This window comes from Nomascus leucogenys, chromosome 13 (genome assembly GCF_006542625.1).
Source record: "Nomascus leucogenys isolate Asia chromosome 13, Asia_NLE_v1, whole genome shotgun sequence".
NCBI classification, from domain to species: Eukaryota; Metazoa; Chordata; class Mammalia; order Primates; family Hylobatidae; genus Nomascus; species Nomascus leucogenys.
In genome coordinates, this window is record NC_044393.1 from 66,954,363 (window position 1) to 66,974,971 (window position 20,609).

Here is a 20,609-nt window from a genome sequence, read left to right on the forward strand (position 1 = left end):
TCAACCAACATGAACACTGGTCTATTTCTGTGAAGACACAAAAGTATACACAGCAAAGACAATAAATGATTTCAGAGGCTTTCAAACAGGCATGACCAGAATGGTCACATTTAAGTTCCAAAAGAATCTTCTGGAAGGAGGTATGACGGTACAAAGGGGAAAGAGACTAGAGCTAGGGGGTTTTCTCAAGAAAGACTTTAAAAGGATCTCTCTCTTAAAATTATTTCTTTTTGCATATACACTAGACAGAGAAGTTATTTGGAAAGGCAAGCACTAAGGATAAAAAGGAAAACCTAGAGCAAGCACAAATCATGTATAGTTCTGAGGGATCCATACTTCAAAGATTTATTAGAGATGCTCCCTATAAATCCAATGTACCAAGTCTCAATTTCTGCTTCTACTACATAGTAGTGTCCATAAAGTCTTACAAACTAATTGTTCTCAAACATTGGCATGCACAAGAATCACCTGAAGACCCTGTGAAACAACAAGCCACGGGGCTCCACCCCTGGAAATTGTGATTGAGTCCGAGGTGGGGCTGTGAATCTGCCCTTCTAACAAGCTCCTGCTGATGTTGCTGGTCCACAGACTACATGCTGAGGAGCACTTCTATAACTCATGCCATCCTGTTTTCTCATCTGTATAATGGAATTCCTAATGTCTACCCTGCATTCTTGTGAGGATTAAACAAGAACATATCAATGAAGTAAGTGCCAAATGAAGGCAGGCAATTGTTATTATTAACCCAGATGTTTCATGTAGAGAGGAGTGGGGTATTGGCCAGGAGCCTATTTCTTTGAAAATCTACCAGCCCAAGTCCAATAAACTCAGTTTATTGACTATGATGAAAGACAGGCTCTTTTATCCCGGTTTTTCCCACTTAGATGGGAGAGTAAGCTGCAATCCTTATGTGCTTTAGAGTGTAATGCTTTATTAATGATGCTGCTGGTTGCTCTAAAGATTTTAATTAATTGTATATTTTATTGTCCTGTTTCTCCAAAGCTTTATAAGTGCTCCATTTTAAAAACTAATAAATTATGAAAGACATGCCAAGATCCTGATTCATATTAGAGTCAGGAGAGCCTGCCCTGCTTCCATCAGTAGCAGCAACACATGTGACTTACAGCTAAAACTTCTGTTTTTCTATGTATTACCATCAATAAAGAGGGAAATTCATTAAAATAAAAAATACTGGTACAAGGGTTCTTGCTAAACCATAGATTATGACACACAGAATGTTAAAAATAAATGTCTCCCATCACAACGTATGAAATGATGTACTGTTTGAAACATACAGTGCATCTGTCTACTTGTCTCTCTTCTCTCTATGACTCTACCTCCATTTCTCCACTACTAGTCATAGTAAAATTTCTCTACTAATTCCTGGCCTTCCATAGTACAAATATAATAATAATATTTTCAAATTGTCAACAACTTTTATTTCCACTCTATTCTGGCAAAACAGGGTAAGAAAAAGTACTGTGCATGAAAAGATACTGGAGATCTTAAGATTCCAAGTATTTTATAAATAAATATAAAGCACTTTAGTATTTTTAGAAAAATAACCCCAGAAGCAAAAATTCTAAAAGCTATATTTTTTTTAGTATATATTTATATATATTCATATATACATGCATATATATTCATATATATTCATATATAGGCACACATACATGCATATATATTCATATATATGCACATATATATGCATAGATATTCATATATATATATGAAGTGGCATTAATCTTAGATGCATATGGTACAAAAGTACTTAGATACAGAAAAAAATAAAGTTTCTTGGTTTAAGAGCCAAATTATTTTAAGTCATAAAATGTCTATAAAAGATTGCCTTGATAATCTAATTTTCAAATTGGATAGAAGACAGGACAGACCCAAATGCTGCCACTCACACAAAAAATTAAGGTCTCTATTAGGGCACTCATGAAAACATGACCCCCAAATCCCCAACTCCCCCCAGAAAAAAATCACAGCAGACATGTTCACAGACTAAGGTTTACTATTGAACTTGCTTTTCCCAATTAAAAAAGAAAAATCCAGCTATTTTTTAGTGATGAAAAGAAACTAAAAACAAAGTAAAACCAGACCTGTGCCAGGCACGGTGGCTCACACCTGTAATCCTAGCACTTTGGGAGGCCAAGGCCAGCGGATTGCCCGAGCTCAGGAGTTCGAGACCAGCCTGGGCAACATGGTGAAACCCCGTCTCTACTAAAATACAATAAAAAAAAAAGAAAAAAAAATTAGCCAGGCGTGGCAGCATGCACCTGTAGTCCCAGCTACTCTGGAGGCTGTAGGCGGGAGAATTGCTTAATCCAGGAGGCAGAGGTTGCAGTGAGCAGAGATCGTGCCACTCCAGCCTGGTGACAGAGCGAGACTCCATCTCTAAGAAAAAAAAAAAAAAAACAACAACCAAATTTCAACTCCACAGGCCACTCTTCTGCCTGTTACATTTGCCAGGAAAAGCATTCCAGAAAAAATGCTTAACACCTAGTTTTAAAAATCTGGCATGGCAGCTTCAACTAATCCAGAATCTGGTCATCAAATACAAAGTATGTCTGGTTTGGGATACAAATCATACATATTAATTTATTGTATGTTAATCTATTGTATATTACAATTTATTATATACAATTTATTTAAAATTTAAAAGTATACTTATATAATTATATAATATATATATATATATGATATATTATGTATAAATGAGAAAGGAGAAATAATCCCAAACTCAACTGTTCAACACTGTAGTTTTGAACAGCTCTGAATTACTTGGGGCAAGCATGGGGAGGCCATTCTTCAGGATTTTTTCTCATACAGGCTGAGAGAGAGAGAAAGAGACAGAATAGACAAAACAGACCCTGGCTGAATCAACTCATCTTAAATTTCCAGAATTGAACACGGGCCAATACCAAGTTTCCCCCTCCCCAAATCTAAAACACTAGGTTTATGTGGGGAATTCAATAGACACAGCTAAATATTAATAGAAAAGTCTTACCCATACCCTTTTAGAATTACTGGAACCAACCAACATTGATTACCAGAATACCTTCAGGAGACATTCATTATGAGCCACAATGGCAGAGACACCCCTCAGATCTTTCCTCAAACACATCCGTCCTATCATGGCTGCTGGGGGATATGTTGGTGACCAAACACAAACTCAGGCACTTTCTCTGGCTCTTCCCACCAACACCAAGAGCCTCTCTTCCAATTTAAAATCCAGCAGGTTGTGCCTATTTTCCATCAGTAAGCTTTACACAGGAGAAAGCAGGCGGACTGGAAGGTGGGGTGATGAGCAATGTAGCTAGGGAAGAATCAGCAAAGTAGGGCAAATCATTTCATCTGTTTGAATCTCAGGTTTTCCATCAGTAAAAATAAGGATGCTGGAGTAAGTGATCTCTTAAATCTCCTCCAGCCCCTAAATGTCCTGATTTCATGTACCATCAGGATAACTAGATTACTGGACTGAGGAAATTTATTTAGGTCATTTCCTGAGCCTAAAAGCCTTTGTGAGGTACTTGAGGAAAACTGATTTTGCCTCTTTGCTCAGAAGTTACAGAAATGTATTTTCCTCCCAGTTTAATAGTGCATGCTAATAATAATGCATTTAGAACTTTCTATGTAAGCAAGATTTACACTTTGGGGATGAATAAGGGCTATCAAAAAGGAAAAGCAATGAAATCATCTTGAAAGTTCACCATCACAATGCAAAGGCTGTATCACTGACATGCAAAATATTAAATCCACCTCTCTAGGTACTTAAGAACATGCACTATACTAAGAATTCAACTAATTATAAGGATTTTCATGAAGAAAAGTACATACTTCTCAAGATCTCAAAGTATTTTCAAATCTCTGAAGTTACTTCTTGCCTTGAGATTATCTTCCTGATTTCTCTCTCTACAAGGAGGAAATAATTTTTGTGATGGGGTTGCATACCTCTGATGCTGCTCTTCCTAATCCTCCATTACCCTCTGATTCATCTGGGTACTATCTTAACTTCAGCACATAGCTCAAACCCACTTTTGAATGTCTTTCCAGACTCCAGAAATCTCTTGTTCTCTCCATTCAGTCTTAAAATCTGTTCTATTACTTCACTTGGCAGTTAATCATGTCCGGCCTTGTGCATTTCCTCATAGTAATCTTATTAACTCTATTTTCTCACCCCTACTAGATGTGTCAGGACAGCAAGAATATTACTTCTTCATTTATTTTATCCAACATGCTCCCCCTGCCCCCACCCCACCATATACACTTTGGGTATAAAATGTCTACTGCACACAGTATGAAAACAGAAAGTGTGCAAAGGATGTCTCAGGTACATCCATCTTACTAAGATACAATGTTTCAGTCCACTCTAGGGGGAACTAAGTAACTGTATTAGATGATTCACTCAGTGTTTCAAAAATCATTTAGAGTAACCTAAACTAGGGAAGCTGCTTGATGTTCCACTTTAAAACACCATATAGTACGAGAACATGAGGTCTATTTGGTGTCAGCTCTCCAAGGTCATGCACCTCAAATCAACCACACTGTCTGGGGTCTTTCATGCAAGACAAGAAACTCAGTGTATTGAAAGGAGGTAATACTGACAAGGAAACAATGTCAGGAAGGAAACCTGGTAATGGATGTAACTAATTTTAGCTGAGAAAGCTGGAAAGAATGGCAGAAAAGTGGCTCAGGGGTGACAGCCTCCGATAATTAAGCCCAGCTATCTCCCTTTTCCTCCTTTCAGATCTCCCCGCAGTCTCTATTTCCTCCTTAGGGAAAAAAAGGACTACATCTCACATAAAACAAACATCTATTTTCACCCTAACTCAGTTTTTTGATGTTACATCAGCCCGACATGGGACATGGATCAGCTCCACAGGCAAGCAGACATTCAAATGTAATAACCATCCCTTAAGAAGCTTACAATGCATTAAAGAATAGTCTTGATTATTTGTAGGTGGCAAATATCTGCATGCTGATTTTCAAACGAAAAGCCTGGGCCAAATGAAGAAGCAGGCCTTTGGAACCATCTTGTCTTTTCAATGAAATATAAAAATGTCAAAACCAAATCATCTGCAAACAAGTATTCACTCCACACAGCAATGTTACCTCGACTACACTACATTTACTATAACCTTTAAAACTGATCCCCAATGTATTAGTTGGTTACTAACAATTTATTTAAAGAGAGTATCTCCCCCTACTCTAAAATCAGGATTTCTATATGGAAGGCATCATGCTGTACACAGCATTAATAATATGATCTCATTATTTGTGTAAGTTATTTAAAACATTAAAAATTTAAAAAATCTTTCAATATCGATGTCATCATCATCCTCTCTCGTACCCGTCCTCTGATTCCTTACCTAACTACCAACAGAAAAGACAAATCTTTTTCCATGTTATATAAGCTTTGCAAAGGAGCACCAACAGAGAATAATGTAATCGAGTGTGTTCAAATAAAGTATCCTTCTAAAGCAATACTCAGACGGGCTTGGGTAGCAAAGTAAATGAAGTTGGGGGATACTGCTCCATCCTTCCTAGGCACATTCAAAGTTGAAATTCCAGTCCCACATTTCTGTGAAATTGCAGACTATTCTAAAGCCTTGCCTAACCTCCTTTTTCCTGCCCAATCTTTCCTTGTATTCCCTTTTCCTGTTTCCAAACTTCCCCACATTTCTCTTAACCCCCTATCAATCATCCTCTCCTCTATACCCCAATGGGTGATGTGGCCTTGACTCTTATTATTGGAAGGATGCAGAATGGCAGAGGTGCAGCCTCAATCATCATTTTGAAAAGGGAGAATCTAAAGAGAAAACTAATAGTGTTGGAAATTAAACTTTCAAAACCCCCCTATAAATAATCTAAGAAGTCATTGAGAAAAACAGCTTGGAAAGGGGCAGTATTAAGATGAAAATTGTAAAAAACAAGAATTAGTGTCATCTTTTTGGATCAAGATCCATAATATCTATAACGTTAATTATTACAAGTCACAGGCCAATAATTTCACTATAAGATAGCTGGTAACACACAAAGTGAGTTTTCTAATTAGCCAATCAACATTAAATTTTATGACACAGCTTCTTGGTGAGCTTCTTTTCATTTTCTTCATTCAGTAAATATTTGTGGAACACTTACCATGTGCCTGGCATTGTGCTAACTACCTTTGCTTTCTTTTACAAACTTCACACAACTCTCCTCGGAGGAGGAGGCTGCTTTCTCCCAGCCACAGCCTTGCTGTCCACATGATCAACAGCAGATAATTGTAAATGTCTAAGTACCAAGGCTGTGAAACGTTTTCTCACCTCATAAAGTTATGTGAAACACACAAGGATAGAACCAACTGGCAATCTAGCCTAGGCATGGATTCAATCACTGAGAGGACAAATGTTCTCTAAACAAAATTGCTGCTGTGAGAAATACAATAACGACAGCAACAACAATAATAATAAAGTCCAAAAACTGGGGCAAACAGAAATCTATGACCTATTAAGAAGAAAAAAAAAGAGTGAAAAGCAGGACATTGAAAACAGTTACATTCTCATCTTTGGAAAAATATTCCAGTCAATTTCCTCAACTTCCAAGCTGTTTTTCTGAACCATATAGCTGAGACCAGAATGGGAACCTCTATGCTCATCGCTGAAAGCCCTTCGCATGTGGCTCCCTAGGATATGGCCACATTTGCACACTCCTTCCTGCAGTGCCCGTCTCAAGGACTACTTCAAATGTCATCCTTCTATGGAAGTTTCTAGATCCATCCACTAGGGACCCTCTCTATGACTGATCCTCTCCAAACTTCTAATGCAAAATCATTCTTGCCTCTCATGACACCATCATCCCCAATTTGATTCCTTGGCGCATGTCAGTTTCTATCACTCGAATGTATCACTTTAGGGCAGCAAAGATCATACTCATGATGCCTGTATCGCAGCAAGTGTTCAGTAATGTGTGTTAAATCTGCGTTATTTCCTATTTAAAAATTAAGCTGCAAAACTTTCAACATTCTATAGCTGCCATGTAACTATAATTTAGTTTAAAAAAAAGCTTAGTGCAATTGGTTACGAAAGTTCTTTTCAGTGCATTTACATTCAATACTGTCACCTGGAAAACAAAAATTTCAAGTTCCAGCTGTTAATTTGTTTAACATCACTGTTGTGCATTTTAAATCATTGTCCAAGTTTTTCTTTGTCACTGTCACCATGACAACAAATTTTATACCTACTTCTTGTATATTAGCTGCTCCAGAAAAGCTCAGAATGACAAGAATGTTGGTTGGCTTCCCAAATATAGCTCTAAAAAGATCTCCATTTTCCTTTCATTCCAAAATTCTTTGGTGACAATAAAAAGCATGAAGATTTCTGTTTTCCATACTGCCTTATCCATTAGGAGTTATTTTCAGAGTGGAAATAGCAATATGGCCTATAAAAGTCATCACATTTGGCTAAGGCACTGAAAATAGCCCAGGTTTCCCGGCATGGTTCACGGCAAAGACTATTAATATGATCCTATTGAATAATGTAGCTGTTACCCAGCCTTAAACTTGGGATGCTTTCAGGATTTAAACAGCTAAGAATGAGGATCACAAACTAAATTTAAAACATTCCACTAAAAATGATATTAAACTGAAAACTATAAATTAAGCTTGTTTCTAAGCAACAATCTAAATAGTCAAAGCTTAGTGAAAACACTCACTTTCAAAAATAGCCTACTGCTTCAGAGCTTCCATTGACTCCTTACTGCCAAATGTATACATAAAAATGCACAATATGTAAACCAATTTGAAAGTCAACAAATCTCCAAAATGCAAAGTGAATTGTTCACTAAAATGAAAATTATCAGTCAACAAGAACCCAAAATGCATAAAACGCCTTTGATTTTTGAGGAGCAATTGTGATGACACATATCACTCCTCTACACTAGCTTTCCTTTCATTTAAAAATCAGTCTATAGGTCAAGTGGCTGATATAAGAGAACTATGCCTTATTAAGTCAAAACTATTTGGAGAACTAAAATAAAAGGCACAATTTACTACATAAGAAGCCATCATCAAAATTTTACTAAAAATTCGGAAATTATTACTTATTTTTAAACTACTAGATGAAGAATCCTTATTGCATCTTGCAACCCTAAAGGATTCTATGGAAATAGCAAAGAAGGTTCATTTTCGCAGATTTTCCATGGCTCTGCCCATTAACAAGGGTGAAATTATCAAATCCCCAACTATCAGCAGTGAAAATCAGACTTGAACATTTTAAACAGAAGAGAGGGAACACTGACCTTGTTAACACAGAAATCTGCCTGGTGACCTGGGTTTTGTTTACGATCTAACCAAACAAAACTATATATCAGCGCTACAGACCATCGGTCAGCTGTTTGTGTTTGGGTTAATTGTCAAGTGATTAAAATATTGAGGGTAACAGAAACCCATTCTGAGTGGATTAACAAATTCAACCTTTCTGGGGAACAAGAAACACACACCCTACAAACACACACACACACACACACACACACAAACACACCCTCTTTCTTTTTCCTCGTCCTTCCCCTTCCCACCTTTTGGGGATGAAGGCACCAAATCATTTCCACTTGCCAGAGAGCCTTGTCTCAGTAGCTAGTTTCCTTACTGTGCCCCACAGAGGGGAGCTGATTCACGTAAGTGGGCAGGTTTCGTTTGAAATCTTAAAGTTCTCATTTTCTATGCAAAGAACGGAAACTCAATTTTCCCAAAAGTTCAAATCAAAACTTGCCAGTTTTACAAGTGGAAATTAGCAGTCCTCCTCCCCCTCTCTGTTTCTCCTTCCATTGCCAGGCTCAGCTCCTCTCACCCCAAGTACCTTCCTCCACATCTCTCCTCTCCCTCTCCAGAAAGCCCTACCTCCAGAGGGTGGGAGGAAGTTAAAGCGGCCCCCGCTGTTTACGCCCGGCCCTGCCCTCTCCCGCTCCTGCACGGACTCTGCTCAGGTCTTGAGAGGAAGAGGGGGGCGTCCACGCCCCGCTCCCTCCATCCCACCCCATCCTTCGGCGGGAGCAGCCAGATCGGGCCAAGAGTGGGAGGCGCTCCCAGATCTGCCTTTCTCTGCAGTTCCTTGCAGCTCCTGCGAAGCTGCTTCCCAAACACTGAGAACGTTTTCTACCCAGGAAATGTGGGTCCAGCCCTTCCCCAAGGTAGAGGCTGGAAACCACCAGCGAGTCTCTACACAGGGATGTTCAGGGGGTGAAAGTAAGGACCAGCCAAGAATGGTAGCGCATTCGGCTTCTAGACTCCAGAGAAGGAGAACAATGTCTTGAAACCAGGTGCAGAACCTCCACCTCTCCCGGGCATCGCCTCGAGAAGAACCAACCCATCCACCCCACCCCAAACACCACTACCAAGTAATGGGGCAGCAGGCTGCTAGGACCTAAAGCGCTGGCCTCAGCGGCAGTAGCGCCCACATCTGGACACGGCCCTCTCCCAGTGGGCCTCCCGAAGGCACAGGACCAGATGCACACAATGGGCATCCCCACACCTGCTGGGCGATGGCCCACCTCCTCGCCCCAAGCTGCTTTCCCGGGTCCGCTGAGCGGTATCAGGCACCCCTGAGACACGCGCTTGCAACTAGGCGCGCAGCGAGAGGTGAACAATGGGGGGTCAAATTCGCCAGGAAACACGTCCCAGCCTTCCTCCCCGGCCAGAAACGACCGCAGCGGAGGGAGTGGGCACAGGGGTCGCACTGGACGCAGACAGGGAGCTGGGAGAACCGGGCGACCCGGGGCCGCTTCCCGTGGGGCGCGGAAGGGAAAGGAGGGATCCCCAGCCCGGGTGGCCGCTCCGCTCCCCCCTGCTCCGCCGTGTGGGCATCCCGAGGAAGGGGCGCCCCGAAGAAGGGGCACTGGAGAGTCTCGGGCTTACGGAACGCCCCGGGGGTGCGGAGCTGGGTCCGGCTGGGACCCCGGCGCCACCCCCGGCCCGCGTCTACACTCGCCGCGCGCCCGCCCCGGGAACTCGGTTACCGCCGCCTCCGCCGCGGCCCCCGCCGCGTCCTCCGGGGCCCGGGACAAGTCGGGCTCGCAGCTCGCGCCGTCCGTCGCCATCTTCCTGCTCTAGCGGATCCGAATGCGAGCTCGGAGCCGCGGCTCCGGACTCAGCCGTCTCCGCGCGGGCGGCGCTTAACCCGCTGCTGTCCGGGACACGGGCGCAGAGAGCCGGGAGCCGGGAGCCGGGAGCCGCCGCACTCCCTCCGCCCCTCGCCGCCGCCCTCGCCGCTTAACCCGCTGCGCGCCGGAGCGCCCCGCCTCGGTCCCGCCCCGCGCCCCGCGCCCTGCGGCGCCAGCCGCGGGCTCGTGGAGGTGCGAGAAATGGGCGCACGACCTGGCTCCGCTGCGGCCCTGCGCGGAGACTGGGGATCAAAGACCACGGAAGAGGTGAAGGCAGAAAGCGCCCGAGGAGCGTTGCATGCCGAAGAACCCCCACCAAGCCGGAGAAATCCGTGCACAGACCGGATTAAATGTCAGGCCTCCTGAATCTGAATTCTCTGAAAGATCAGGGAAAATCCTACACTTCAGCTCCCTCTATCCCACCGCGAGGAATCACACAGGGCACCCCTTTCTTCTTAAATTGCTCTTTCTTAAATTTCATTGCCGCCAGGGTGTTTTTACCCTCACTAGACATATATACACACCTGGCTCTGATTTATTCTGTCGTTGACTCTAGTGTTTCTCCAAAAACAATTCGCAGATGAAAACAATTTGTCTGTCCTATTTTCTTTTAGAACGTGGCACCAGCCCCTCAGCTCCTAACTTTCTATACAATCTCCTTTTCAGGGAATGTGTAGCGGGCTGTTTTATATTCTATGACTCCCCTAAGTCTGAGATCTCTCCTGAAGGACTAACCGAGAAGTGTTAAATGTCATAGCTTTAAAAGCTAAATGCCATGTCCTCTACTTTTGAGAGAGTTTTAAAAAATTACTCCCTAAGTGTGAGGACACGTGTACATATACACCAAAAACAACCAAACAAAAGCCATATTTGTAAAAATAGATTTTATGGGAATTACACGTCTCAGAAGATTTTTCACGAGATGAGTGAATTAGGCCCAACCACTTAATTTTCCCTTTCCACATCTAATTCAGTTCCTACCCTTTGCTGCCAATTTCCAGAATGTGAAAATCTATCACCTCACCAAGACCATATGGTACAGCCCTTCCCAAATCACCAGATCCCTAAAAATGTGTTGAATGCATAAAATCAAACTGAGACATTCAAGCTGTGTCTCAAAGATGTAAAATCAAACCACAACCAAATCCTGCACTTGAAATTTTGGAAGATGAATGACTAGAATGTTCAAGTCCAAGGGTTACAGATCAAAGCTTGCTTGCTTTCTTTCTTTCTTTCTTTCTTTCTTTCTTTCTTTCTTTCTTTCTTTCTTTTTTTGATGGCAGGCTCCTAATGAAAGGTTTTGACTCTTTAATTGCTCCACTTTCCAAATTAGACCCAAATATGACACAAACCAGGGCAGAGAAAATCTTTTTCTGCAAAGACCCTGAAAGGGATTGATTAATAAACTGTGAAAAGTTCCCTCCCAGAAGAGAGGTCAAGAAAGAACTTTACCTAGAACTCTGGGGCTAAAAGTCAGAGGCTTAGAAATCATCTCCAGGTTATCCTGTGAGTACGGGTACTTATTTATTTATTTATTTATTTATTTATTTATTTTTATTGGCTCTGATAGTTACTCCCTCACTTATCCCTTTAATATCCATCACTGTTCATTATACCACTTTCCTTTATTAAGTATACTCTCTAAAACTGCTCAATATTAGAATTACTAGATTTCTTTAAGATGAAAGAAAAGCATTGGACAGTAAAAGTTAGATGTCAAACTGATAGTAAAAATTTAAAGTCCAAGGGCATTCCTTGTTCTTTTCAAAATGCACTTTCACAAATCAATTTTCTTGATTCTGATGTTGAATACTTCTCAAGCAATTAACTGGCAAACTTCTGGAAAAAAAATAAATTTTACTCAGGGTTAAGAGTTAGAAATACAAAATGACACCATGTCTGGGAAGCAAATCCCTTTTATACATGCAGCCCAATTTTTTAAAAAAATATCATTGGGAAAAAAATAGTTTGTATTCACCTAAATACAATTAAAGCAGGATCATGTCACAAGGAAATCAGTCCTTGCCCACCCACCCCCCACTACAAACCCCCACCCATCATTTTTTGTTTGTTTTTGTGAAGTGGAAAAAAATAAATAAATAAAACAGTGATAAAAATCACAGGACACCACATTCTCTAACCACCAAAATCCAGTACCTTGGAAAGAGAATTGACAGCATTCTGTTTCCACTTTAAAACCAGCACTGTTGAAGGTTGGCTGAGGATCTCACCTACTGCACAGAAGTGGCACACTAGGAGTTAACTTCCTCACCAGTAGCCTGGCCTGGGGCTGCTTCTCCACCAGGAGGACACTTGCCGGTTAAAATTCTCTCTTGAGAATTAGTCTCTGCTACTATTGCAAATTAACTCTTTCTAAGACTTTTTTTGCACGAAGGCAGGCTCTATTACAGTCAAAGCAAATAGATGTGAAAGGGTATTGACTTGATGGCTCCAGAAATTAAATCTTTTGAAGCCTCATTAAACAGCTAAATAATAATAATAATTAATAATAAAAATAAAAGATATCCCAGGGCGACAGTGAAAATTACTGAAAGGCAGGGTAAAAAAGGAGAAAGACAGAAGTATAAACTGGAGGAAAATAAATCCCTACAACAAAAATGAATCATGAGTCTTAATCAGTAAATTCCTTTTGGCATTAAAATGGAAGGAGTAATACTGAATATATTGCAAATAGAGAAAACTATTATTTACATCCTTTTTTTTGGATCATAACAATGATGCTGATGACCCACTGACTAAAGAAATTGAGGGTAATTATTTTCCGAACCCTGGAATAGAGGTATTTGTGCTGAGCTATAGCACATTTTCTAAGGGTGAAATGACCAGGGAAATGAGTTCTTAAAGGTGGGAATGCAGACAGATGTTTGGGAGCCAGGTGGTTTTCTGATTAAACCATGTCCTTGGCTTCATCAGCCACATCCTCCAACCCACTAAACCAAAAACCCAGAGAGTTATACATAATGATACAATAGGATGCTTCCTTCCATGTGAAAAGATAAAGGAATATACACAGAACCTAAAACTGTTTCCGTCATGGAGTAAGAGAATTCTTTATTTCAGTCAAATGACAACATTTATGTTAATTCCAAAGAGCAAACCATATGTCATCATGTCTTAGTATTGCTAAATGACAAAATTATTGAGTAGCAAATCATTTCTGACTGTATCCTCAAGCCTATAGTTATACAATTTAAATATTGCAGACCATGCTTGTCCCTGTCTGCAGCATGGTGACCAACCTAGGAAACCCCAAATCTTGACGTCAGGAACTCTGCAGATGAGCTCTGAGTGTCCATTGCCAGAAACAAGTTTTCCTATGACCTAACTACATTCCCTCATAGTCAGCTTGTCATTATCTACATGTGTCTCAGGCTTTTTGTGGATTTTACTCAGTAAATGTAATTCTAATCTAGTTAGCCACTCTTGTCAACAATCTATGGTTTTGGAAGGCCTCCTCCACCAACTGCAGTTGGTGTGTGCCAAAGGAATGCAAGCTAATTTTACCTAAGCTAAAGCAAAACATAATTAGGGAATTAAATCTGCTATGTAGGAAGCAAGCCAAAGCAAAACATAAATAATTATCATAATCACTCCCAGCCCCTTTTAATACAACCTTTAACTGGGAACTGTATCTGTTCATTCAATTGCTGAAATAATGTCCAAATATAAGATTTGACTGCAAGGTTAGAGCCACATTAAGAAAATCATCCCCCAGTACAGTCACTCTAAGAACGGAAACCAGCTAATACCAAACAATGAGGTAGTGTTGGTTCCATTCTCTTGCATGGTTTTTACATTTTAAATCATTACTTGTTGGTTTGGATGCTTATCTGCAGAAGTCATTTACAAGAGTAAATTTTAGTGCAGAAAGATGTTTTAGTGCAAAACCTTTATGGAAAAACAATTTTAACAAAAAAAAAAATCTGGCCTGCTCTTGCCCCTTATCCACCTGAATTGGAAATGGACCTGAATATTTCTGTTTATTCAGCCTCTTTAGCAACCTCACAAGCATGCAGTATATAGTTACTAGGCAATCATTAAAGCAGGGGTGTTTATACCATTAGGCATTAATTATAGTGGAGCTTCATTTATCTTAGAAAGTTTAAAAACTATATAAATAGGTTGTGAGATCAGGCCCTTTTCTCCTCTGATTAGAAGTGTGGATCCAGCTGTAAAATCACAGCTGAGATTTTACTTTCACTTGGGGATATGCACTGTTCAACACAAAAGGAAATTTAGTGTCCGAAGAATTAATAAGAACACTAAAGATGTTATCTTTTGATTTTAATAAATATGCATATGGCATTTATGATTGACTCAGTGAGGATTTACTTAGGATACAAAAATCAGGAGAAAAGCTATACATGTGTAACTCTTCCGTGTCAAATTGTGAAATAAACCAACACATTAACACTTCCTAGACAATCATAATCAATTGTCACATACCAAATTAATAGAGTTTTAAATACATTTGGAATTTTTGAGATGTAAATTTCACCTTACCCTGCCTCAAATCTCACTTGATGACAATAGTTTGTGGTTTGTTTTTTTTTTTTGCCCATCAAGACTTTTTTTATTAATCCAAATTAGTTGGGGTTATTTAAAAATCACCTGGAAATGTGATGATATTATTTGAAAATATATAAATATATACAGTAGGGGCTGTTCAATTAACCAACAAGTATACAATATAAATTTATAATATTTATAAAACAATGTCATAGCTAGACTTGGATTAATTTATTTCACTTGATTCAAGAACTGAAGGGGAAAAAAAAGCATTGGTATTGCTATTTTCATTCTGGGGAAGGTGAAGTTACTTGTAGAATAATAAGGAAAAATACTTCTAACAAACCATCATTAAGGTTTAAGCAGCTTGAAATGTTTTAGTCTGGCAATTAAAGAAAAATTTAACTACTGAAAATGTTTTATGGTAGCAATACAATAAATTTTTTTTCTTATAGCTAAAGATAAATAGCCACACACTGGCCATTACTATCATAATCATCATGACAACCTCACTCACTATCCGTTTCAGCATTAACATCTTTGTTAAGAATCAGTTCAGTTGGGATGTATTTTACCACTACTTTTTCCTCCCTTTGACATCTGCTAAGGACCTCACTTTGTTAGCTTGCAGCCTCCACCGCCTGACAATTGATCATCCAAAGGACACCATGCCATCTAAAACACATTTGCTTGACACTTTTCTGCCTTGACCAGCCCTCCATCCTCACCCAATGTGGCCATGGATGCCGTTAGAATGGTGATGGGGAACCCCGCTCCCAGACTTTAAAATTTGAGGTGGCAGCAGATTAGGAATTGAACTGAACCTGCTAAACACTACCTGACTTTGAATACTGGGTAAAGGTACCCCATATTGAAATACCATATTGCATTGTTCTATTTTCTGTACAGAAAAATTTTTAGAACTATAGAAGAAAACATAACCAGAATCATAGTTTTGTGGGGTTTTTTTTGAGACGGAGTCTCACTCTTGTTGCCCAGGATGGAGTGCAATGGCAAGATCTTGGCTCACTGCAACCTCTGCTTCCCAGGTTCAAGTGATTCTCCTGCGTCAGCCTCCTGAGTAGCTGGGATTACAGGCATCTGCCACCACACCCAGCTAATTTTTTGTATTTTTAGTAGAGACGGGGTTCCACATGTTGGCCAGGCTGCTCTCGAACTCCTGACCTCAGGTGATCTGCCTGTCTCAGCCTCCCAAAGTGCTGGGATTACAGGTGTGAGTCACCGTGCTCGGCCAGTTTTGTGTTTTTATTTTATTTTTATTTTTATTTTTATTTATTTAAGAGAAGGTCTTGCTCTGCTACCTGGGCTGGAGTGCAGTGATGTGACTATGGCTCACTGCAGCCTCAACCTCCTGGGCTAAAGAGATCCTCCTACCTCAGCCTCCTGAATAGCTAGGACTACAGGTGTGTGCCACCACACTTGGATAATTTTTTTTTCTTTTTTCTTTTGGTTGAGACAGGGTCTTACTATGTTGCCCAGGCTGATCTCAAACTCCTGGGCTGAAGCCATCATTCCACTGCAGATTCCCAAAGTTCTGGAATTACAGGCATGAACCATTGTGCCCTGCCCAGAATTGTAGATTTAAACATGAGCAGTAAAGAAACAAAACTGCTAGAAGAAAAATATTTTCATGAACTTGTAATCAGAACACAAGCTCTTAATTTTAATGTTATCCAACTTATCTTTATCTTGTATGGCTAGTGTTTTTTGTGTCCTGTTTATGAAATTTTTGCTCAGCTCCTAAGTCACCGAGATGCTATTTTCTGCCGGTTTTCTTAGAGTCTCATCCCACACAGGCCCAGCTTAGAATTCTGCCTAATTTTGAGAGGAAATTGCATGCATGCTTTTTGGGCTCTTTTTCTGAAGTGCCTTCCTCCTCTGGAACTTTCTCCTTCAAGTCCGAGACTCCTGGGCAACTACCAAGTCCTGAGCCCTATCTCCTTAGCCCAGTAAAAGTCATCTTTATACCCCGACTGCCCCATTCGCATCCTAGCTCTTCCCTCAAGAATCATAGTTTTTAGTGCCAGGCATGGTGGCTCACACCTGTAATCCCAGCCCTTTGGGAGGCTGATGCAGGTGGATCACCTGAGGTCAGGAGTTTGAAACCAGCCTGGCCAACATGACGAAATCCTGCATCTACTAAAAATACAAAAAATAAGCCGGGCATGGTGGAGGGCGCCTGTAATCCCAGCTACTTGGAAGGCTGAGACACGAGAATCACTTTAACCCAGGAAGCGGAGGTTGCAGTAAGCCGAGATCACACCATTGCTCTCCAGCCTGGGCAACAGAGTGAGACTCTATCTCAAAAAAAAAAAAAAAAAAAAAAGGGAATCATAGCTTCTAAAGTCCTGTCTGTGCTCACAGCTTGCCAATGCCTTTTAACATTTGTTTTACATATGTTGTTCCACTTTTTTGTTTCAGTAGGAGAGTTGGCCCAATACTAGCTTCTCTGTCATAACCAGAACTGAAAACCACACTTACTTTTAGAGAGTGTTTATAACAAAACTTCCTAATGTTTCCTTGCCTAATTGGATTATAAACAGGACTGTATTATTTGTTTTTGTATCCTGGGAGTGGGGTGAACCTAGCTTAGACTCTATAGTTGCCATTGACAAATAGAGCCCAGGCACGAATCTGCTACCTCATCTGTAGTTAACATGAAAAACCAGATTGGCAATAAAGGATCACATTGCATTCATGAAATATAATACATAATACATATAGAACAAAGCCATCTCAAATGTGAAGATTCTAGTACGTTCTGAAAACTTTTGGCAGATTTTCTGAAGTTTAAGGTCAAATAAAGATTGGTGGGTCTGTAAGAACATTAACTCTACACTTGTAATATCTGACACTGAATCCAACACATAACAAGCAGTCAAGAAATGTTTGTTCAGATTAATTGAATGGAAGAGATATGTGGATAGATGGAAAGATAGATGACTAAATGGATCAAGTAAATATTGCTCCTTTCTTACCTTCTCTCATGAGCCCCTTTGACATTGCTGTGAAGCCTATGGATTTCTTCTCAGAAAAAGGTTTTCAATACATAAAATAAAACACATAAGCTCTTAAAGGAAACAATTATATTAAATTCCAGTGATCAAAATTCTGCATATAAAAAACAAATTTATAATGTAGTAATGGAAGTGTTTCTTTATTAGCACAGTAAATAAGATATAGTGGTGAACTCCATAATTAATATAATTTGAAGTTTCCATATTTGTCATTTTTTTTTTTTGAGACAGAGTCTCATTTTGTTGTCCAGACTGGAGTGCCGTGGAGTGATCTCAGCTCACTGCAACCTCAGCTTCTGGGTTCAAACAGTTTTCCCACTCAGCCTCCCAAGTAGCTGGAACTACGGGTGCCTGCCACCATGCCCAGCTGATTTTTGGATTTTTAGTAGAGAGGGGTGTCATCTTGTTGACCAGGCTGGTCTTGAACTCCTGACTTCAAGTGATCTGCCTGCCACAGCCTCCCAGAGTGCTGGGATTACAGACGTGAGCCACTGCACCAGACCCCATGACTGTAAATTATATTTTGAGATATCTGTGACAATTGTATCAAGATTTAAACATATCTGTAACTTCTGCTATGACACAGTCCCAGATACTACGAGGTCTCTTATGGCCTGTTGCCTTAAGTTATAATTGAAATAAATGCTCACTACGAGAGGTTAGTAAACATGAAAATATTTAATTTTAATTTTTAAAAAAGTTTATGTTTAAAAAAATTTCATGTTTATAAAATGTACATATTAAATATATTAATTAAATTGTTTTGTGAGATTAAAATTTAGATGTGATAGGCCAGTTAGGGTATGCTAAGTAAGAGAGAGCTTAGAAGATCACCAAATGCTCTGTCCTCCAAACAAATACAACTCAGGTTGCATGCTCTAGAGTAGTGGTTAAATTCAAGGTTACATTATTAAAACCTCTTTCTAGCTGTGTGACCTTGGACAAGTATTATATCTCAGTTATCTCTTCGGTTAAGTGGTAATCATAATGGCTCTTATCTCTACAGGGTTGTTGAGAGGATTACATTAACTCATTTAAAGCACTTAGAATAGTGCCTGGCCCCCAGTAAGTTTTGGCTCTTATTACCATTTGCATGCTCTTCATATACCTATTAAATAATTAACAATCACTCTAATACACATGGAGTTTCAGAAAGAAATAACTTGTTGAATTAATAAAAATGATTTGACAACTAACTACCCAACAGTCCCAACAAGGCTATTTGTATAAATTTTTAATTTTAAACCAAATATTCCATGATTTTAGATTAAATATTAAAACTCTCAGTAAGTGCTTGCAATAGTCTTAATAGAGAAACTCAGGATGAATAATATAAATTGGAAAGTCGCTGCCATTTTGTGGATTGCTGGGTGAGTGAGAGCATCAGTGGGTGCTGGGGCAGAGGGAAGTGGGAAGACGAATCGGAGGGTGTAGATTTGAGCCTGTACATTTTTTCCCTAAATCTACAGTCACCAACATTTTTGGCACCAGGGACCAGTTTTATGGAAGACAGTCATTCACAGGGGTGGGTGGGGGATGTTTTCATGGATGAAACTCTTTCACCTTGGATTATCAGGCATTAGTTAGCATCTCATAAGAAGCCGGCAACCTAGATCCCTTGCATGCTCAGTTCACAATAGGGTTGGTACTCCTATGAGAATCTAATACTGTGGCTGATCTGAGAGGAAGCGGAGCTCAGGTGGTAATGCTTGCTTGCTTGATGGCCACTCACCTCCTGCTGTGCTGCCAACAGGCCATGGACCAGTACTGGTAGGCACCCAGGCTGTGGGAACCCCTTCCCTAGATCTGGAAATACATCATGGTTCCTGTCCATTGGACAATAAAGTTTATACAGGTAGTCTTTGAAACAATGGCAAAAAGACTAAATTGGAACAGGCTTTAGGCTACTACAGACCACTCTGAAGTGTGTGGGTTGCTTTTCTTGAATTTGGAGAACTCCAAGATGCAGCTGATGTTGTCTGACAGCCCAATGGAAGAACACTCTGTGACTACCATGTCGGAGTGGAACTGGCATGGCACAGTGGCTCATGCCTGGAATCCCAACACTTTAGGAGGCAAGGTGGGCAGATCGCCTGAGGCCAGGAGTTCAAGACCAGCCTGGCCAACATGGTGTAACCCCCTCTCTATTTTTAAAAAATACAAAAATTAGCTAGATGTGGTGGCAGGCATGGCACCTGTAATCCCAGCTACTTGGGAGGCTGAGGCACAAGAATCGCTTGAACTGGGGAGGTGGAGGTTACAGTGAGAAGATATGGCATCACTGCACTCCAGCCTGGGCGACAGACCAAGATTCCATCTTAAAAAAAAAGAAAAAAAAAAAAAAAAAGGAGTGGAACTGTCAGATGGCCAAAAAAAAAAAAAAAGTAAGAAGTAGAAATCATGGCCCACCTCCCCCTTGCGGTCCTCACCCTCGAGATGATTATCATAGAAGGAGTCGGCCACCTCACCACAGATCTCCAAGAAGGAGAAGCTTCTCTCACAGCTGGAGCAGTTTCCTTTCTAGAAACAGGAGAAGAGAGAGACCACTGTCTTGGGAGAGAAATCACAAGCTGTCCCGATCCTTTTCTAGGTCTCATAGCAGATCTAGGTCAAATGAAAGGAAATACAAGACCAGTTTGCAAGAGAAGAGGTGTACAGGAAATTACTTCATTTGACAGGAGTGTATACAGAAAATTCAAGTTTTATTTGAGACTTCTTAAACTTGTTTCATTTTAAAGATGTTTTAGTTGTTCAAATTGTCTCTTGAAACAGTGACACACAAAGGTGTAATTCTCTATGGTTTGAAATGGATCATAAGATACATGAAATACCAAGAATTGTTACTTTATAATGTTCCCTTAAGCAAAATTGAGTTTGCTTTGAACTTTACACATAGAC

At 40.3% G+C, this 20,609-nt stretch overlaps 1 protein-coding gene and 1 pseudogene across 5 annotated transcripts in view; one reads left to right on the top strand and one right to left on the bottom strand.

Moving 5' to 3' along the window:
- Positions 1-10,202, bottom strand: part of CTTNBP2 (cortactin binding protein 2) — a 164,494-nt gene extending 154,292 nt beyond the window's left edge. For all 5 annotated transcript variants that reach the window (XM_030825556.1, XM_030825553.1, XM_003261241.3 and 2 more), the window contains exon 1: positions 10,000-10,202. Coding sequence is in view for 4 of the 5 variants with exons in the window: in XM_030825553.1 (XP_030681413.1) it covers positions 10,000-10,080 (81 nt within the window). In the remaining variant the exon portion in view is untranslated. The remainder of the gene's footprint in view (positions 1-9,999) is intronic.
- A 142-nt stretch (positions 10,203-10,344) lies between these two features.
- On the top strand, positions 10,345-20,386 carry LOC100607789 (annotated as a pseudogene).
- Positions 20,387-20,609: the final 223 nt, after the last annotated feature.